The sequence below is a fragment of the Pseudonaja textilis genome, chromosome 1 (genome assembly GCF_049901715.1).
Source record: "Pseudonaja textilis isolate UNSWEBS1 chromosome 1, rPseTex1.2, whole genome shotgun sequence".
Taxonomy (NCBI): Eukaryota; Metazoa; Chordata; class Lepidosauria; order Squamata; family Elapidae; genus Pseudonaja; species Pseudonaja textilis.
The window spans coordinates 280,191,008-280,212,170 of NC_141990.1; the positions used below are offsets into that span (position 1 = coordinate 280,191,008).

At 36.3% G+C, this 21,163-nt stretch overlaps 1 protein-coding gene across 7 annotated transcripts in view; it reads right to left on the reverse strand.

Moving 5' to 3' along the window:
* The window catches only part of HEATR5A (HEAT repeat containing 5A), a 71,794-nt gene that overhangs the window by 34,368 nt on the left and 16,263 nt on the right, over positions 1-21,163 (reverse strand). For all 7 annotated transcript variants that reach the window (XM_087921868.1, XM_087921865.1, XM_026710859.2 and 4 more), the window contains 13 exons: positions 19,452-19,707; positions 14,777-14,932; positions 13,602-13,852; positions 12,008-12,119; positions 10,559-10,711; positions 9,839-9,938; positions 8,137-8,246; positions 6,715-6,878; positions 6,454-6,629; positions 5,473-5,578; positions 3,758-3,948; positions 2,116-2,275; positions 1,129-1,318 (listed from right to left, as the gene is read on the reverse strand). In XM_087921868.1, coding sequence (XP_087777994.1) covers positions 1,129-1,318; positions 2,116-2,275; positions 3,758-3,948; positions 5,473-5,578; positions 6,454-6,629; positions 6,715-6,878; positions 8,137-8,246; positions 9,839-9,938; positions 10,559-10,711; positions 12,008-12,119; positions 13,602-13,852; positions 14,777-14,932; positions 19,452-19,707 — 2,125 coding nt within the window. The remainder of the gene's footprint in view (positions 1-1,128; positions 1,319-2,115; positions 2,276-3,757; positions 3,949-5,472; positions 5,579-6,453; positions 6,630-6,714; positions 6,879-8,136; positions 8,247-9,838; positions 9,939-10,558; positions 10,712-12,007; positions 12,120-13,601; positions 13,853-14,776; positions 14,933-19,451; positions 19,708-21,163) is intronic.

Below are 21,163 nucleotides of genomic sequence, written 5' to 3' on the forward strand. Positions count from 1 at the left end.
AAAGACCAGAACACATGCTCTCCAAGCATTCAACATCAGGCAATGTTAACATCAGGCAAACAAGCAGAAAACAACACCCTAATCAAGAAACTACCAAGGAGAAAACCCATACTCTCAACCAACATGGCTGGGCAAAAGCTACTATATTTAAACAAGGAGTAAATGCCACATTGACTAAAACTGATGATGTTACCTAGATGGATAATGAATGTCTGAAAGCAAACAACCAAGCTCAGAGAGCAGCAAACGATTCCACCATGTAGAAACATATTTCTCCAAGCGGGAGACCCTACACCATTTCTGACAAATCTCTTCTGGAAGGTCTCAAGTGATGGCGTTCCCACAACTTCTGAGGATAAGATGTTCCATTGGTTGATTGTTCTCACTGTCAGGAAGTTTCTCTTTATTTCCAGGTTAAATCTCTCCTCGTTCAGTTTCCATCCATTATTCCTTGTCTGGCCTACAGGAGCTTTAGAAAACAGTTTGACCCTTTCCTCTCTGTGGTAGCTCCTCAAATATTGGGAGACTGCTATCATGTCTCCCCTGGTCCTTCTCTTCACTAGACTAGCCAAGCCCAGTTCCTGTAACTGTTCTTCATATGCCTTAGTCTCCAGTCCCCTAATCATCCTGGTTGCTCTTCTCTGCATTTCAGAGTCTCAACATCTTTTTTATAATGTGGTGACCAAAACTGGATACAATACTCTAGATGTGGTCTTACTAAGGCTTTATAGAGTGGTATTAGTACCTCACTTGATCTTGATTGTATCCCTCTGTAAGTGCAATTTAGGATTGCATTAGCTTTTGTTAAAAATTAAATATTTAAATATTAAAAATATTTAAATATTTTTATTCTCTACTCTCTTAATTATAATTTGTCAATAACTATTGAATACTAGAAGTTTCTCTACGAAGGAGGAAAAAAGAGCATTACTTTATTTCAAATTCTCAGATAAAAGTGTGTATAAATCACAACTCAGGTGGAAGTCAAATAAGATTGTGCATGACTTTGTAAAAATACAAATACTCTAAAGCTTTTGTCATGGTTTCCCATGCTTATTTTGGTAGCAAATTAACTCAATGATTATTATCTTACCTCCTAAGTATCATTTGTCAGAAATGTATGCATACCTTGCAACTCAGGACCCAAAGTGGCTATAAGTGCATTTAAACAGCGACCAAGGCTTTGATGGACTTCAGTATAAGCAGGAGGCACAGTCAACAACAACATAAGAACAAGAGAGAGGGTAGGTTCCACATGCACATGATATAAAGGACCAGCAGAATCAATAATCAGTGACAGAGAATGCAGTGCCCACATCTGTAAAATACCAAAAATGTAGTGTTGTCACACACAGGCACAGGCACAAAATGTGTGTAATGGGCATGAAAGTAAATGGGAAATAATTTGCTAAGTATGATGAAAATCAAAGTTAGGTGTAAAATAAAAGCATTTAATGAAATGGGGAGGAATATTATGCCAACAACACAATACAACATGTAAAATACATATACAGAATAAAGCCATCTAGACCATGGTTGTCCAATCTTTTGGGAGCTCTATTCTGCATATATCATCTTCCTTCAGTGTACTCACACTTACCTAAGTTGGCAGCAGTATACATGTGGGAGACAAGAGAATGGATGTGTCTGTCACAGTAGCAATTGTGTCACTATAAACTCAGGGAATACTGTTCTTAATTATCTGAAATTCAAATTTCTAGCACATGCTGTATTTCTTCTCTCCCTGTTGCGGAAGAGGTGAATAAAAAGAAGGAAAAACAAGGAAGGAACTTTAAACCGGTGTCAGATCTGACACCGGTTTAAAGTTCCTTCCTTGTTTTTCATTCACGGTTAATCTTTCTGCTATCAATTCTGCTATCACTCATGATTAGGCTTTATGCAACCAATAAGTACCAGAACAACAAACATGTGTTAAAAATTCAAATAATATTTTGCAATGTATTTTTAATAAGACAACATAAATGTTAATTTTCATTCCATAAAACAGGAATAGTGTGTGTGAGTGAGTGAATGTTGTGTATGTGTGTAGGGCTTCTTTTCTCTTAGAAACTTGTCATCATCATCATCATCATCATCACCATCTACAATACATACCTGTACTTCAGGTGAAGTGTTATCCTGAGATAAAGTAGAAAGTATTCCAACACATGCAGTAAGATGATGACCGGAACTTATTCCTCCCGTATACTTATAAAGAGAGCCCAGAGCCAAAGAATGTCCTATTCTTGATATCGCATCTCTTGCAGATTTTAGCCTAAGAATTGTAAGGAAATTTGATTAAAATAAAATAATTGTAATTATGAAGTCTAGTATTAAGTCTACAGAAAACTTATTAACCAGCGTTTTTCTCATATCCAATGCCCTCTAAGTGTGTTAGAATAATAAAGCTTTAACAGGATGCTAAGAACTGTAGTGCTAGCATATTCTTGAAGACACCAACCTTAGAAAGATATTGCAAAATCACTATTTAATTTTTAGGCCTTAAAGGAGGAAAGGGAGAACAATGGGACCATATTCATATCATCATCATCAATAACAATAACAATCACACAAAAGTAATAACTCTGAAGTTCTCAAGAGGAGGGTAGCCTATTGAATTTTGGCAGCTAGAGTTCTTATCACTGTCTTGGTTTATACAGCCAGGATATCTGTAGAGTGAGGATGATAAACTTGACAAAAATATGCAAGGTCCATCAATAGGTCAATAGTAAAACATATTTCAAGCCCACAACAAACAACATTTGTAAGCAGCCCAAATGAAAATCTTCCTAATTTACTGAAGCGGAAGAAGGGCAGGAAGTACAACAGAATTATATTTGCAAGATTTTGTTATTATAGTTAATCTCAATGAAAGTAGTTTTAGCCATGTTGTGGAGTTAATTTCTTGGTCTGATCTACCTAACAGGGCTGACAATATCCGAACTGAATTCATAATACTTCAAAATTTTTGTATAGTTTCTACACAAATTACCAATTAAAAAAATGTACCACCACCCCCATTCATGAATATGCCATTAGTTAAATTTCAATCACTGAAATGCATAAGAGTAAAATTATACTAAGCTCTTACTCGTGTTTACTCAAAAGCAAATCCCATTATAAGTATCTTCAAAGTAATCCCCAATAAATGTGTTCAGAATTATTGCAGACATAATATTTTGCTGCCAGGAAATACAAACCACCCTTTTTGATGCAATTTTAATGGCTGCTTGAACAAATCTCTAATGTGTTTTAGAAGGGGGGGGGGGCAGGAAAGCAAAGGAGAAAATATACAGTATTATTCAGAGACATACAAGAAATGTTTTATTTCTTAAAATGTGCAAATAATACATATCTAATATAGACTATAGCAGTTGTAATTATAATTTGTAGATTTTATTATGTGATATATATTTTTCATTTCAAACAAATTTAAATTCAATTGTTAAATGATTGATGTATAGTTTTTTTGACTTGAATTCTGAAGAACTTTATATTTACTAAATTAACATCTGTAGATGTTTCACACAAGGTGTGTGAAAGAAAGGTGCTGGCTGTGTAATTCTGGGAGTGGAAGTCTACACATCTCAAAGTTGCCAAGGTTGAGACACACTATACTAGGTATTTACTTTTCTGCCTCCGCTCCTCAAATACTTTCCTTTTTATAAATTAAAAAAAAATCCATTCAGGGATGGGCCCAAAGGGGTGCCTATTTTTGAATCAATGCAATAAAACCATATTATGAGAAATTGCTTACTTGTCAAAGCTAATTTGTGCCAATCCAGCAGTGAAGGTATTATCAGCTACCACCTGTGCGAGTCTGGCTAGGGCTTCAGCAGCAGAACATCTTAGAAGTGGACTGCTACTTTCCAAGGCACTTAGGATCAAGCTCAAAATACAGCTTTGGATTTCTTCATAACCTAAATTTCCCTTATGGCTAGCCAAGTGCTAGATATAAAGAAGAGTTTATAAACAACATCACATTACTTAACAGTAAATATTTTCCTTCTTTCAATAGACATGTAAATAGGAGAGGAAATGAAAATCAATATACTTGTTATATTTGTATCCTGCCCAAGAACAAATCCTCTTAGAGCAGCTCTCATCAACTTTAAAAGCATAAACATTACAAAAAGCCATAAAACCGTTTAAAGAAATCAGTATACATTACATAGTAGATTCAAAATAAAATCTATTTTGGGAAGATTTTAAAAGAACATCTAAAACTACTACTGTTTTCTACAGAACTCTAGAGGGAGATCCCTAATAAGTAACAATATGTGCATAAACATTTTAAAGCTAAAGGAAAATTAATTCTTCAGTTACCTCTGGGAAGATAAAATTATAGGCAGGTTATAATTTCCTCTTGATTCTAGATGCCAAATTATTTCACAATCTAAAATATCTACAGATACATGAATGTTCCCTTTTTTAGGCTTTCTAAAGCATAAAACAAAGTGATATCCTCTATTATTTCAGATTTCTCCATTATAATTCAACTAATGGCTATTCTACATCAGTATTATGCTATTTATTGAAATGTACAGTCACCTTTTTATCCTTGGGATCCAAGGCCCACACAATTCTGCTAATATTATGTATATTATATAATAACAGAGAATAGAACTGCAAGGTAAGAATTCTTAAAGCTTTGAATGCTACATTAAATTTATACTGAATATTATTTAGCATAAAACATTGAGCATGAAAGAGCCATAGTGAATCTGTGAACATGGATATTGCCCTCATTCCCTCTTATATTAAAAGGTTTTCAGAAGTTTGTGTCATTAATGAAAAGGAATAGTACTTTATTATATCATCTAAAGCAAAGGTCTTCAAACTTGGCAAGTTTAAGACTTGTGGACTTCAACTCCCGGAATTCCTGAGCTAACATGACTGGAGGAGGAATTCTGGGAGTTGAAGTCCACAAGTCTTAAAGCTGTCAAGTTTGAAGACCCCTGATCTAAAGGAACACATTGTGAAGACTTTGTTTAACATCAAAGCAAGGCAAGTTTAAGTTATTTAATATATAGTAGTCTGTTGAAACAATACTTAGAACTTCTCTCAGATGACCTTAAAATTTTAATGAAGTTTTTAGATGAGAAGAAAATGGATTGATTCTTGATATGTGTTTTATGCATGCTATATTAAACCAAGACTGCATTCATTTATAATGCTAAGCCATACAGGGTGGTTTACCTTTTATTTGAAAAGCAAACAAGCATTAGTGGTAGGTATGGAAATAAATACTTTGCAAAATGAAACAGATAGCATCTAGCTATAGATGGCATTCAATCAACTCAACTTTGGAAGCACAAGATATAATAGCAGTTGAATTCTTCTATTTATTTTTTAAAGTACATTTTTCAATACTAGATAGACAAGAAGTAATTTCGAAGAAAACAAGACTCCCCTTAAATGATTATAATGGATATCACTGACTTTCATAATAAACAGAAGGGTGACTCTTACCTTTAGGGCACTGCAAATTGCTGATATAATATTTTGCTGTATTATCTGCTGCCGTGATCCTTTGGTTTGCTTTATGGATGCCAATAATTGTTCCAGCACTTGTAGCCTTAAACGCATACGAAGTCAAAAGGAAATGGAATAATGAGCCTTTTTCCCATTTCATATACTGGAGAGGCTTCTGTTGTCATATGCTGTAAAGTCTATATAATATGGCTCAACAAGATGTTTATTTCTTAGTTAATCAAATTCTCTCTTAATATTTGCCTATATTTCTTTGTCAAGGCTGTAGCTGCCTCTTAAAAACATCCAGACAACGACTGTGGCAAGCATACAGTATATTTCAGTATATTTCAGTGTATTTCTTATATTCCTAATTCAGGGAAATATGTCAGAACTTTCTAATAAAATAGATACACACACACACACAAGTTAATAAAGTTGCATCTACAATTTATTTCAAATCATATTTATGTGGAATATAAACGAAGTTTTTTCTAACAATCTCATCTACCAAATGAGAATAATAATATCTGAATTCAGAGTTCTTAAAAAGATCTACACAATAAACACAATACAGCACTTTTCAGATTCATATTCCAATCTTTGCAAATATAATACAATAAAATCAATTCATATAAAAAGTGCAGGTCTATGACATTGTTTTATACAACTCCAGTACTGACTGTCCAATGAGCTTGCTTAACTGCATAATTATAGTCATCTAACATTCGTCACACTGTTATACTAATCAGAGGGAAACCGTTGGCCCTGTAATATGTATATATATACATATGTACATACATATCTATATACATACATACGTACATATGTACTTTGTATATAAATTAAAACAGACAATTCTTATTATGGTTTAGTTCATAAGGCAAAAAGAATGTTTAGATAAATTGCATGTTTTTGAAAAAAATAATGTATTTCCCATGAGTAATTAATCTGAAACTGAAATCTCATCTTTCTCTTTACCTTTGGGTCTCTGTTACTTGTGAAAATATCACTCCAAAGAGACGGGTTGCTGCACTGACAATGGATGAAGTTGGAGGCAAAGGCTTAGGCACTGAATCTCCGTGTGCAGCCTTCTCATAGATTGCAAATGGGTCAAACTCCAAGCTTCCCCCAGCTGTGTTGTTAACTAAGAATACCTGCAAAGACAGAAGAAATGCAGTTGTCATTGCAGGACAAGGGTTTTCTCCTTTATGTGCATAGATAGCCAGTAAAATATGATACCTGCTCTTCAATAAATCTGTGTTCTGTCTCCTGCAGGAAGGGATCAAATAAGGCAAGTTCGCAGTGGTGGGAAAAGGGCGGAAGATATGCAGCAGAGGCAGCTGCCTGATTATCATGTTGAGTCAAGTCTTGCACTAGTTCTTTAAGAACAGCAGAGAAACTTCCTGTAATTTTAGAAGTGAAAGAAAGAAGGTTTTTTTATGCGTGTCTGGTACCCAAATACACTACTGCCACAGTATTTTAAGGACAAGAAATGTGATTTCTGATAAATGTGTGGATTTGAGGGTAATAAACCTGAATAGGTTTAACGATCTCACATGAAATATTCTATGCCAAAAAATGAAAGGCTTTCTAAAACAAGAATGTAGCATATCATAATCAACTGTTAGAAAGAGAAGCTGAAGAATTTATTTCATCCAGAAATTATTGCAATAGAGCAAAAGTTATTTTAAACACAAATATAACTTAATGCAGAGGTATTTTCTTTTTAGGTACTTATTAGTAAATAGATTTGGCAGTACCAAACATCAAGTAACTTTTGAAATAAATCTGATGTTGAAAGATTGATACTCTGGTGAAGCACCAGATTCAAGATTACAAATATCAAGAGAAGTGTTTTTACAGCTAGAATTTCTTTTTATTTTCAGTGACTGGGTAGTCTTTCTGAAAATATAGCTCATGTTTCTAAACATGTAGCATTTAATAGTGAAGGGAGTATAATAGAAACAAAAAAGAAATATGTTAGCTTATAATACATTACTTCCTTTACAATGCCTTATAATACATTATGTCCTAGGATAAAACTACAAATCAGCTGTGAAAAACAGAAAACTCTTGGTCATTACAGTAAGTCTGAATTGTTATGTATTTTTAATTGTTTACCCTGCAGTTTAAATTGACTTGGTGGAACAACTTAAGGTTTAAAAAGGTGAACTGCTATGTGGTCTAATATCTGTTACTCAGTGTTACAGCAATACCTCTATTTCTGAATTTCACTGCACAAAGGCATACATCTACATTCTCTATGTGCCAAATAAAAATACTGAAAACAAAAAGCTGAGGAAAAACCATAGAGCTAAAAGTTCACGTAATCACTTAGATTCTGAATCGTAATGCACACAATGTACGCTCTGCTGTCATGCTTGAATTTATAAAGGCTACCAAGGCAGCATTTTATCCCTTCCTTGAATACTATACACTACTTTTTAAAATCTTAACCTTTATTCAAATTATACTTTCTCTGCCTCTATTTTTTTTACTAGTATTATGCATGGAATTTATCTGGTACAAGTTTTTCAAATATCATTCTGTGTTAAGGCTTTTTCTTATATACAAATTAATTATACTTTATGCTACAATGCTTTACTTCTGCTTTTGTTACTAAAAGAAGACAAGAAATATTTTGGGAAGAACTATACATACCTTCATAACTCTTGGGAGGCAACAAAGCAAGCAGTTCATAAAGTCTTTTCCTATATGTCACTGATGATAGTTTTAAAGCACTGCCATACATTTTATTTAGTGAAGGAAGCCTTTAATGGTTAAAAAAAAATCCCACTGTTACAACAAAAGCTGTTCAATTAATTTAGAGTCATGTATGTAAAATGGGCTGCCTATATAATAAATAAATGAATACATTTGCTATTGATTTCATACATATGGACAGCTATCTGAACTGAAAGGGAAAAAAGTGATTCAGAGCAAGGTCAATTCCCTTAAAGAAATTGTAGCCTTTCCTTTGCTTGCTCAGCCATAGCTAGCACCTGATCCAAGAAAACATTCATGATTTAAGGTGGTGCCAACAGATACAATGTACATTCCATATGTACGTCAGATCACCTTTTATTAGTCCTATAAGTACTAAGATATACTGTAGATCTAAAAGTGCAGTTATAATAATAAAATCTTGCTCATGCTACCCTTCCTGCCTCTTTTATTTTCAGGAGAAGGGCAGGAGGCTATAGGAGGCATTTTTGCAAATTACATTCTTGACCTGGGCTCAAGTTTCTTTTATTGATTGCTGCCTTAGTCCTTCAAGGCCATTCTCTTTATTCACTATGCCTTTCCCCCCTTTCAATTGAGTTCACTGCATCATCCTGATAAACACACATGAAAATGACCACTGTATTTAATACTAAAACACTTCAGAACACTCACTTTCAGTCACAACTGGGAATGGCAACTCCATTGTTAAACAATGCAGTTGTAAAGTAAAATCATGTGACTGTGCCAGACTTATGTCAGTTTGTCAGTTCTTTTTGTGGTCATAAGTGAAACACTGCAGGTCAGAAGCATGATGTCACCTGATGATGGCTTGTGACTTTTTGCTGGCTTCCCCACTCATTTTGCTGGTCAAAAGTCAGAAGCCAAATAGCAATCAAGTGATTGTGGGATAATGTGATCCTTATAAATATGTGCCAGAATCATCATGACATAACCATGGGGATGCTGTGACGGCTGAAAATTTGAGAACTGGTTGCAAGATTCCTTTTTCAGCACTAAGTACAGGTAGTCCTCCATTTACAACAGTTCACTTAGTGACCGTTCACAGTTACAACAGCGCTGAAAAAAGTGACATGACTATTTTTCACAGTTACGACCTTTGAAGCATCCCCATGATCATGTGATCAAAATTCAGATGCTTGGCAATTGGTTCACACTTATGGCCATTGCTGTGTCCCAAGATCATGTGATTTTTGCGACCTTCCGACAAGCAAAAGTTAATGGGGAAGCCAGATTCACTTAACAACCAGGTTATTAACTTATCAACTGCAATGATTCACTTAAGAACTATGGCAAGAAAGGTTGTAAAATGGAACAAAACTCACTTAACAAATGTCTTGCTAATTTTGGGCTCAACTGTGGTCGTAAGTCAGTAACTATCTGTATACATTAACAACCAAATTATATAAATTATACTATTCTGTACTCATTCTTCTCTTCATAATATTAATCTTACAATGTTAATAATATCATGATTTTATACTTTCCTTTAGTAAATTAAATCTTAAATCTTAGTTATCATATTATGTAGACTATACTATCACAACGGGATGGCTGTAATTTTCTCACTGAATTCTACTTTATGTTGATTGAGGATGAAGATAAAAATATTATTACTTACTGTGTCAGTAAATCAACAGCACATGGGACAGGAGGAAGCAATCTTTGAATCACTTCGTCTGTAAGGAGTCCTCCACAATAGAGAATAAAGCTTTTGATAGCTGAGAATAAAGCATATTGATTGCACATCAGTCTATATACACAAATCATAATACAATCTTCTTATAGAAAGAAGTAGAAAAAATAATAAGAGAAGAATGTTATAGTAAATTATACTTAATTGATATATTTGGAACACAGTCTTGAGATGGATGGTATATAAATACATGCAATTCTGAAACCACAAATAATACTGTTGTACTATGGAATATAAAAGATAGCAATTCTACATACTTAAATATGTAGCAAGATGTTCACTACTTTTCATCCAGAAGTAGTGAAAGAGATAGATTATCTCCAATGCTTGAATAATGAATTAACAGTCTGATAGTATAATATATCAGAACATTAAGTTAAAAATTAATCTTCAAGATTAGTATTGATTAGTAGTACCTCTCTTATTCACCAAATGTCCGCATGTAATATAGCAATAAATAAAATTTTATACTTGAAACCAAATAAGCTACAATTACCTCATAGTCTAGATATTTATGTGTAAAAAAGTGTTATTAAAGATCTGGAACTGGAAATCAATGGAGAAAAAAGAAGACTGTTCTTTATTTTTATTACTACTGATAGTTCAAAAAAAGTGGAAGTATAAAGAGCCACGATTTTCACCCACCACAGAGAGCACCTGCTCGGCTTTCCAGTGTCACTTGCCATGTAAATGAATCACCACGTTTCTTCTCAGTTTCTAAGTCTTTAGGACATACCGGAAATGCACATTTCCATAATAACAGCACTCTAGGAAGATGATGCTGGACCACGGCAGGACCTATTATTTTTAAGATTGGAAATGTTTTTTGTAGGTGGTATTGACTGAAACATTTTCTTTAATGAAAGTATTTTATTTTCCCTTCATCCTGAAGCTCCTGTGTGCCCTTTCAAAATACTCTGAAAAGTGAAGGGACCTTTTGAAGCAAACTTTGATGGGTATGAAGAATTGCAAATGGAGAAGTGGAAATGTTCAGTTCTGTGAAAATATTTTTTTATTACGCACCCAATGATTTCACCCACTATGAATTATTGTATTCAGACAGTCCTTGGTTATGACAGCAATTGGGACCAGAATTTCCATCACTAAGCAATGCTATCATAAAGGTGACTGCATTGCTTAGTGATAGCAATCTTGCAGTCCTGATTGCCACTGTAACCCCAGGACCTTGTGGGTTGTTAAGGGAGATGCCCAGGCAGAGGATGGAGGTTGTAAGGATGTTACAGGCAGGTGCTGAGGTGCCAAAACAGATGCACAAGATGCTCAGGGAGGTAGGGACAACATGGGTAGTTGCTATGACAAAAAAATGGTGGGAATGACTTCTTGTTGACTTCCCCATCCCCATTGACTTTTCATGAGCGAAGCAAGCAAGTAACGTATGATTATGCTCACATATTCATGAGCCACACACTGAGTGCTTGGATTGCAATCATGTGACAATGGGGATACTTGTGACAGCTGGAACTCCAAGGACCAGTTGTAAGCCCCCCTTGTTCAGCACTGTTATAACTTTGAACAGATGCTGAATGAGTGGTTGTAAAGACTATTAATGTTAGCAATACAAGAAGAAAATAAAGATCATTGGTTATTCTTCCATTGCCTTATTATTGGCGTTCGGGAAAACTACCCTAACATCCCAATCAGGACTAAAATTCTCCTCTGCATTGTTCTCATGTTCTTCCCATAAACTGTACAGAGGACACCGTGGAAAACAATACTGTATAGTCCCATGTTACATGAATGTTTTGCAAGGGCTGGAGAGAAAACCAAAATTATCTTTAATCCACATATTCATATTTGTTTTTTAAACTGTTTACTTCACCCTTGAAAGTATGGTTGTTTGCTTATGATTCATATATAACATGTTATTGATATAATTTGTGTATTTGTTATAATGGAAAAGATAATTCCCTATGGCCTATGACAACGAAGTAATAATGTAAGTTAACTATATTTCTACAGCTATGAAACAATTAGAACTTGTTCATATATATTCAAAGTGACATCAGATAAGATGTACGGAAGTGGTTAACTTTTATGATAAAGAAATAAAGATATATAGGTGAATAATCTTACCTAATGTCATTAAAGCAGCTATCAAAAGCCAACCTGACTGCATTCTTTGTATTGAAATCCGACTATTCTGAGAAGCTGAACGCAAAAGATCCTCAGCTACCATCATGACAACCTATATGAAAACAAACATTTTCACTATTTTAAGAGCTGAAATTCAAAATTAATTTCTTAAGAAGAGATGTATATACGCTACTTCTGCAAATTAACTTTCTCGTGTAAATACAATACATGGAATAAATTCTAGAACTGTTATTCCTTGTGAGCATGAAACTGAAGATGATAATATGTTGTGTCGCATAATTTTTTATGAACTAGACTCTGCTTCCTCAGATACAGTGAAATTGTCATCTACAACCAATAAGCACACTATGCATTGCCTGGGTTTATAAATCATAATTGGATATGATTTGTTTTAAGCAAGATGTGTTAGATAAGACACAATAGCCATCAATTCACATTGTGCAGAGACAAAAAAAATCACAATTTTCAAACCATTATATTTGTCTTCACACCATGTTAAAAATCGAACAAAATTATCTTCAGTCACCTGGAATAATTTCAATATGGCAAGGTTTAATTCTATATTATTAGCACAGTGGAATTATTAGATACTACAGACTCTTCTATTATTGTCTCCTTTTATACACACACTGTCACATGCTTTGTTCACTTTATTCACTCCAAATCTCAGGTTTGCCTGGCTCTTTCAATTGCTGTCCCTGTGTATTTGCATGTTTATATACTTTTACAATCACTTTACATGTAGTTCTTTTCTTATAACCAAAGGAAATCTGTCTATTACGGCTGTAAGTCATAATGGTCATAAAGCAGGTCATCATGTGAACAATCCAATTTTATGACTTTTTAAATGACATTTATTAAGCGAATCCCCATGGTTGTTAAGTGAATCCATAATAACCCATTGGGCATTTTTGCCAAACCCCAGAAATAGCAGGTTTTCAGCAAATATCACAGTCGTGTAATCACAGTCATGTAATCATGGGACACTGTACATATGAGTTGGGGGACAAGTACTGCAAAATGCAATTGCTGTAACTTCAGACATAAGTAGAAGAATATCTGCACTTGACAAGCAACCAAGCAGAAGTTTTGTCTGGGCTGGCACGTGTAATAAATGAGCCTTTGCACACTCTTCTAAAACAAGTATTAATGTTTTGAGGCAGGCTATTTCACTCTGACACATTCTACAAATCACCTCTTGCAAATGTTTCGCACATGTCTAATAGGCAGATGGAATAACTAAACAGCAGTAAGAGTTTCATTATTGAAGTATTTATGACTGGTTCATGTACTCTGTGAAACATAATTTGTAAAACTGAAGCAATTGAGCTACAGTATGTGAAATGTTACACGTTTCTGAATATAGAGCTTCATCGTGGACAGGTTTTTCCCTGAAGAATTTGATATAGTATTTTAAAAAGCTAAGTTAGGGAACATAACATAAAACAAACAATAATTCATTTATCAAAATAATGACATCACATTATTTAAATATGTATTCTAGCTGCACAGAAGTGACAAAAAATAATTGTGACACTGCAGCCAATACCAGATGAACAGTTCTAATAATTACCTTTCCTTTGCCATGCGGAATTCCTAAAGGACATTCTCTGACAGCTCCTAATAAAGCAGCAATGGCAAAACTATAGCCAGTCACTGCTTCTGGGGAGGATTTCATTGCTGTCAGGCGCTCAATACAGCTATCCAGAAGTGGAGAGAGATAACAGGGTAATGCTACAGCAATACATCGTAAGCACCATGCTGCTGCTAGCTGAACTGAAATACAGGGATGAAGGATAATGGAGATTACTGCATCCAGGACTCCTGGAAAATCAAACGTATTACACAATTAGAAACACATACGAGAATGCTTACTAAGACAGTAAATCAACAGAGCTTTCACTTTTTGCCCTTATATGTCCACTGTAAGCTAAAAAAATAACCTCTACAGAATTGTCATAATTGTCTGGGAGACTGATAAAAGTAAAGAAGCTACGCAGTGCAAACCAGGTGTCCAGGAGGCATGCCAAGAAGAGCTAGGGAGATTCTTGTTCCTGACTACATCATCACCGGCAGAGTATTTGTGGCAATGTGTTGCAAAAAGAAAGATAAATTCCACTTCAGCAGCAAAACTGCAATTTTATACAAACATCTCTTCCCAAGAATTCTGCAATAAGTGAATCAGAATGATGATGACCTAGAACTATGGCTTTAATCATATGTAAATCCGCCTTTCATTTGAGCCATTTTGGGGTAATTACCCAGACATATTTATATTGTTTTCTTGGCAAGATTATAAAAATGGTTTATTAAAGCTTTCCCTCAGGAGATTATTTAGCTTCTTAATCCACCTAGTCTGGGATTTCTTGCTTGTCTCCCATTACTAACTGGGTGTAATATTCTTGGCTTTTTTACGAAATTACTTAAATTACACTAACTGCTGTCTCATTGTGACACAGTCCTTATGTACACTGTGTGAAACACTCTGAAATCTCAAAATGATATAAAAATGCAGTCTTCCCTCTCATCGCTGAACTAAGAACTGATCCTGATAACATGTTCCCAATAGATTCCCTATAACTGTGATTATTCAAAATTTATACAAAATATTTTAATTTATTAAAAGAGAGACTGCTGGAACTATCCAAACACCCTCTTTGTGTAGAATACATCCTGAAGCAGTTTGTGGTAGCACCACTTATTTTTGTGTTATTTGTCCTGTAGCTTAAGACTCTATGAGGGTATTACCTGTACTAGAATCTTGCAGAACAGGTGTAGCAGTAGAACCTAAGCCATGTATGAGGCTTCCAAGCTCCTCTAGAGCACATATTAACATATGCTGGTTTATTATTAGCTCTGTTGTACCAATATGGGTTTCGACATTACAGTTACTCACTGCAGCATCTGATAATAGAAAATGTTATGTTAATAAAAGAAAGGAATAAAAGCCAGGGATAGGTGGCTGACACATATTTTTGAGTAAAATGAGGCTACACTTCAGACTAGATATACAGTAAACCACAGATAAATTATTGGTAATAATTGTAATTTCCCTCTATCATCTGCAAAATTGTTTAAGATAATAAATAAGACTGCAACAACTTACCTTTTAAAAAGCTAAGCTTTATGATCATGGTACTAATAGCCGTTTAACAATAGCCACTACAGAATCATGTTTCTAGAATCAGGCTGTAATAATGAACAATTTCCATTAATTGATCTTTTTTGACCTTCTTATGCTGCCTGAGTAAGCTACATTAAAGAAAACCTAGACCCAGTCTGCTCAGATTCAGCAAACTTTCCTGGTTACATCATCTAGATCAGTGGTTCCCAAACTTATTCAGTCCACCGCCCCCTCGGTGCTACAAACTCATCCTCAGTGCCCCACACCCAGGGGCGGGATTCAAATTTCTATAGGCGTGGCTTAGAGGGCATGGCCTGTTGGTCACATGACTGGGTAGGCATGGCCTGTTGATCACGTGACTGGGTGGGCATGGCCTACTGGCCATGTGACCTCGGTGGGCGTGGCTTGCTGGTCACGTGACTGGGCAGGCATGGCCTACTGGCCATGTGACTGGGTGGGCGTGGCTTGCTGGTCATGTGACTGGGTGGGCATGGTTTGGTGACTGGCAAACCAAATACAAGTGGTCCTCACTTAATGGCAGGTTGCTTAGCAAGTGTTCTAATTTATGACTGGCCTCCCCAGAGCTACTTGACCTGTTTTTGGAGTTTTGACAGCCATGCACACACACACACACACACACTCCCTTCTAACCCAGCTGGTTGGACTAGATATCTCATTCACTTTCTCCTCTCTTTCTCTTTCTTTTCTTTTCAGTCCACCTCCCCCTTGGTGCTACAAACTCATCCTCAGTGCTCCCCACCCCCACCCCCAATAAACAACATTATTCGGAATAGCAGTTTGCACGACCCACCAAAGAAGATAGTAACAGTAAAATTCAAAATTGTAACAATTAATTGCACATTTATTCAAAATCCAATTTAAAAATCTTTTAAGTTAATGTTAATTCAACAAAATGGTTGAACATGATCCAGTGATACCAGGTTTTCAACGTCTGATAGTCATTTATCAATTTAAGAATTTACTGAACAGTGAAGCAGTTACTAATGCGATGGATGTACTTGGTGAATTGATACCAGTTTCCTAATGTCTGGTTTTAAGTCACTTAGCAGGAGTCTTAAATCACCACGTTCAGCAATCTGGAGTCGATTTCTTGCTTGGAGAGAAGTTGGATGACCACACTGAAACCACGTTCCACCAAATATGATGTTGGAAATGCAACAAGGAGCTTCTTTTAGTGCAGGATAGCGATCAGAAATTTCCTTCTGTAACCAAAACTCTTGGTACGATTTCTTAAACTTTGGCTTCAGCTCAATGTCATTTTTCAGTTCTATTAGTTGTTCCTCCACTATCCCATCTTCCTTAGTATCTAAAAATGGATTTATCACCCAATCTGGAATTTCCATCAAAAGAAGATCCTGATACCGCTCAGACATATCTTTATGCAGCATGTCCAAATGGTCACAAAAAACATGCAGATCATCATCTTGTACCCCACCTTTCTTTTCTAGCTCAGACAAGCTTGGAAATTGGTGTAGCTCGCAACGGCCTATATTGTGCTTGAATAGAGCTAACTTCGAAATAAATGTAGAGATGACAGATTTGGCCTTAATAAGATTGACTTCATTTCCTTGCAACTGCAAATTCACTTCATTGAACTTTGTAAACAGTTCTGATAAATAAGCAATGTCATGCCTGATCTCTTTGAGTTCATCACTGAGCGAAGCATTCTTGCCTTCAAAAAACTCCCCAACAGTGTCAAAAAGATTGTAAAAGCGTCTCAAACAGTTTCCTTTTGATAGCCAACGAACTTCTGTATGAAGCAGCAAACTATCAAAATCTTCATCATTCTCAACACAGAGCTCTCGGAATAGTCGATCATTGAGAGCATGTACTTTAATTTTGTTCACTGCAGTAATGACAGTATGTAATGACTTGTTCAAGCGATCACTGAGGTTTTTTGCAACCAGATGTTGGTGATGAATGACACAGTGATTGGTAAAGACATTTGGCACTGCCTTTTTCAAGTAAGCAACACACCCACGGTAGTGACCAGTCATTGATGGTGCTCCATCCGTTGCACAAGCAAGTATGTTGGTTAGTGGAATTTCCTTGTCTTTGAAGAACTGCTCAACAAAATGAAATATTGACTCCCCTTTAGTATCTGTATTTAGTTGCCTTGCAAATAACTCTTGAATCAAACTTTCGTCTTTAATAAAGTGCACATAAGCAAGAAGCAAAGATTCATTGCCTGGCAAAGTTGATCCATCCTGCTGTAATGCAAAGTCTGTTGTCCGTAGTATGCTGCACAAGACATCTTCCACATTCTCAGCCATTTCATCTATGTGTCTTTGAACTGAATTGCTGCTGAGAGGAATCGGCAAAGCATCTCTGATTAGATTCTAGTAGTGAATAGAATCTAATCAGAGATGCTTTGCTGATTTTTGTTCATTTGTTTTATGTCCGAGTGGAGTGGTGCACCAAATCAATGGGGTAAGCCTGAGAGAAGGAAAGAGAGAGAGAGAAAAGAAAGAAGGAAGAAAAGGGAAAAGGGAAAGAAAGGGGACAAAGAAAGAGTGGGGGAGGGAGGGGAGAGAGAGACAGAGAGAGAGAGAGACAAAGAGAGCTAATGCATAAGATTGAAATGAGGTCTAGTTTAGAGGCCCTTTCCCATATTGAAACATCTTTGCCAGCATCTTTGCCAGCCATTGAAACACCTTTGGCTTCTATTAATTAAAGTTTTTGTGGACAAAACATGGCCAAGACCATCAGGAAGCTCTCACTTTTTGTTGAGGCTTAAACAGGATTCATTGGACCAGACCTCCACCCTAAAAAATTACTTTTCCCCAATGTATTACAGTGCCAATTCTGAAGAAGGCAAAACCAAAATGTACTGGTAAATTACAAGAACACACACAAACACACAAACTCCCTTCTAACCCTGCTGGAGCAGGTGATTGGACTAGAATAGATATCTCATTCTCTTTCTCCTCCCTCCCCCCCTCCTTTATTTCTTTTTCTTTGTCCTTTCCTTCCATCTCCCCCTCTTTCTTTGTCTGTCCCATTTTCTTTCTGTCCCTTTTCTCTTTCTTTTCTTTCTCTCTCTCTCTTTCCCTCTCTCAGGTTCACCCCATTGACTGCTGCACACTCTGGTGCAAGGAGCTTAATGGGGTGAGCTTGTGGGGCCTCACCTTGAATGCAGCTGCGATAGGACGTTTGAAAAGGAGAGCAAAGCCACTCTGGCTTTGCTCCCCTTTTCAAACATCCTGCTGCACTTGCATTCGAGGCCCTGCAGGTTCATCCAATTGACTGCTGCACACTCCAATGCAAGGGGCTCAATGGGGTGACCTGCAGGGCCTCGTGTTGAACGCAGCAGTGGCGGGACATTTGAAAAGGAGAGCAAACCCATTCTGGCTTTCCTCTACTCCCGTCACCACTGCGTTTGAGGCAGGCACATCGGGAAAGTGGAGGAAAGCTGGAGTGGGCTTGCAGAGCGTAACTCACGTAGATCAGATGGTGGTAGGAAGGTAGGGCAGGCAGGCGGGCTGGTTGGCTAGTGCTGGTAGCAATGGCGGGCAGGAAAATGGGAAACGAGCACACATGTGCTACATAAGGATTGGGAGGGGTGGGGTGGGAGGGAAATGCTGTCAGCGATTGTTGCACATGCACACAATGTCATGCATGCGCAATAAGGACTGACAGCAGAAAATGGAGGAGGGGGCAGGGCCAGACAGGGCCCCTTTTTGCCAGTTCTTCAATCTACTGGAACATTAACAACAGTTCTTGTGAACTGGTAAAATCTCATCCCTGAATTGTGCCCTGCAAGTGGCCCGTCTCCAGCGCTCCCTTGCCACCTCTTAGCACCCCCTGCCGGCCACCTTGCCTCTTACCATTCCCCTAAGGCATCCCCCACCCCAGCGGGCAGTACCGCCCACTTTGGGAACAACTGTTCTAGATTTCAGCAAACCTTCCAAACTGGGCAAGATGAATGAGATCGTTTAATTCAGCATGACTTGATAAAGGGAACAGGAAAGCTTGTAATTAGCGGAATGTTGTGCTTGTGATTCCATAATCAGATACACATATTAGTGGTGTGTAATATAAAGTTGTGTTGTGAAGCCTACAGTCAGCTATTATATTTACTTTCCACACATTTATCTAAAACTGAATCATGGGAAAAATTCAGGACATTTTAAGTTTAAAAATGATTTTAAAAAGCCACAAAGAGACTTGGTTTGTGTGGGGGATTAAATTAGCGTATGACTAGATTAGGAAATGATTAAAGCATTACTGGAATCGTGACAGAGGGAGGGTTGGCAAATAATCTTGTTAGTCCCATACCCATAACTTTCTTCAGTTTCCAGATGGCTTGACAAATCTCCTTGGCAGTTGCAATTCGAGCTTTTTCCCCAAGAAGGCCTCCTACTGTAGCTCGGAGGATAAATGAAATACAACGGCGGCTACAAATACTGTCCATTTGTGTCTGAATAGCCTTAGGGTGAGATTGAGAGACCAGATCCAGAACGTGGGAAAGTAAAGCACAAAAATTCCTTTCAAGCCATTCTCCTCCTAATGTGGAAATGAATACCACGTATGCCTGGAAAACAATTGATTAAAAAAAATATTAAAATCAGTTTCAACTTGCATGTATTATGTCACATATTACAAAAACATTAAACCATTTTAATGCAGTTATTTAATGTATTTATTTACATTTATAGCTTCTTTAAGTAGAGTGAAAATATTTGGCAGCAGTTATTTGAAAAATAAACTTCATCAAATTAAGCCAAATGCTGAAAAATTCCTTCTCTCAATCAAAATACCAATAAATACCAAGTTAAGATTAACTGCAAACTTAATATTCCAGTGAAAAATAAGAACAATGATATCTGTAGAATTTTATATATAAATTTATATTTAGGTAAGATTGAATTTCAAGAGCAATTCAATTAAAACTGCCATTCTTACCCGTACAAATTTGAATGCCACCTTAGAAATTATTGAAATATTCCCCTATTTTCTAAATTGATTTTACAACAATAGAAACCAGAACATAAAAGCAGTGAACAGCTGGAAAGTTTACATGTCAATCAATAAAAGCAATCTCAGTGTAGTGAGCTTATAGAATACTATCCTAGTTACTAAAAACAAGTGGTTTGATGGTGATCTTTCATATTTGTAAAACACTCAGCCCCTATGTGTGATCTGGGCAGCCATATACATTTGTTTACTAAATAAATAAAATAAATATATTTAAAGAAACAAAAATTGATTTCCATGCCTTTAAAGACAGAAATGGGGCTAATCTTAAAGGGACTGTGGATAAAAGGTATAGTGATACTTTCCCCCTTTAAAACAGAACATTTAAAGGGAAGATTATCACATAAATCCATCTTTCAGGAGCCAAAACATGATTTCAAACAAAATTAACATTTTACAGGGGAAACAAAGAATGATTTATGCCCAAATTAGGAGGTAGAGCAGCACTACTTAATCTGTCCAATAGCTTGCAACAGTTCGTGCATAATTTCCCCATATGAGACATACAGATAGTCCTCAACTTACAGCTCATTTAGTGACCAAAGTTACAATGGCCCTGAAAAAAGTGACTTTTTCACATGACCATTGCAGTGTACCCTGGATGAAGCAACAATTGTAAAAAATTTTTTGCTATAGGTATATACTTAATGAGAGCAACTGAGTATTTTATGAATATCATCTATTTTTAATTCTATGATTTGATTATGAAACTGAGGAATTCACAGCATTCTAAGAGGTAGAGCAGCATAGTTTTATATAAACATTTTATGTATGTTAGAAGCAACATATAATGTGACTAGGAAGGAAGAATGCTCAGAATGGAGAAGCCAGAAGCATTCTAAGCTGTTGACTATATAGGGAAATACTGGGGGATTTTTTTCCATAGAGATTTACAGGGGCAGTGGTCCCCAACCTTTTTTGTATCACGGACCGGTACAATCCACGGACCGATCCACAGACCGGTACCGGCATCAGCATGCACAACCAAGGCAAGGCGAGCCGAGCGACCGGCC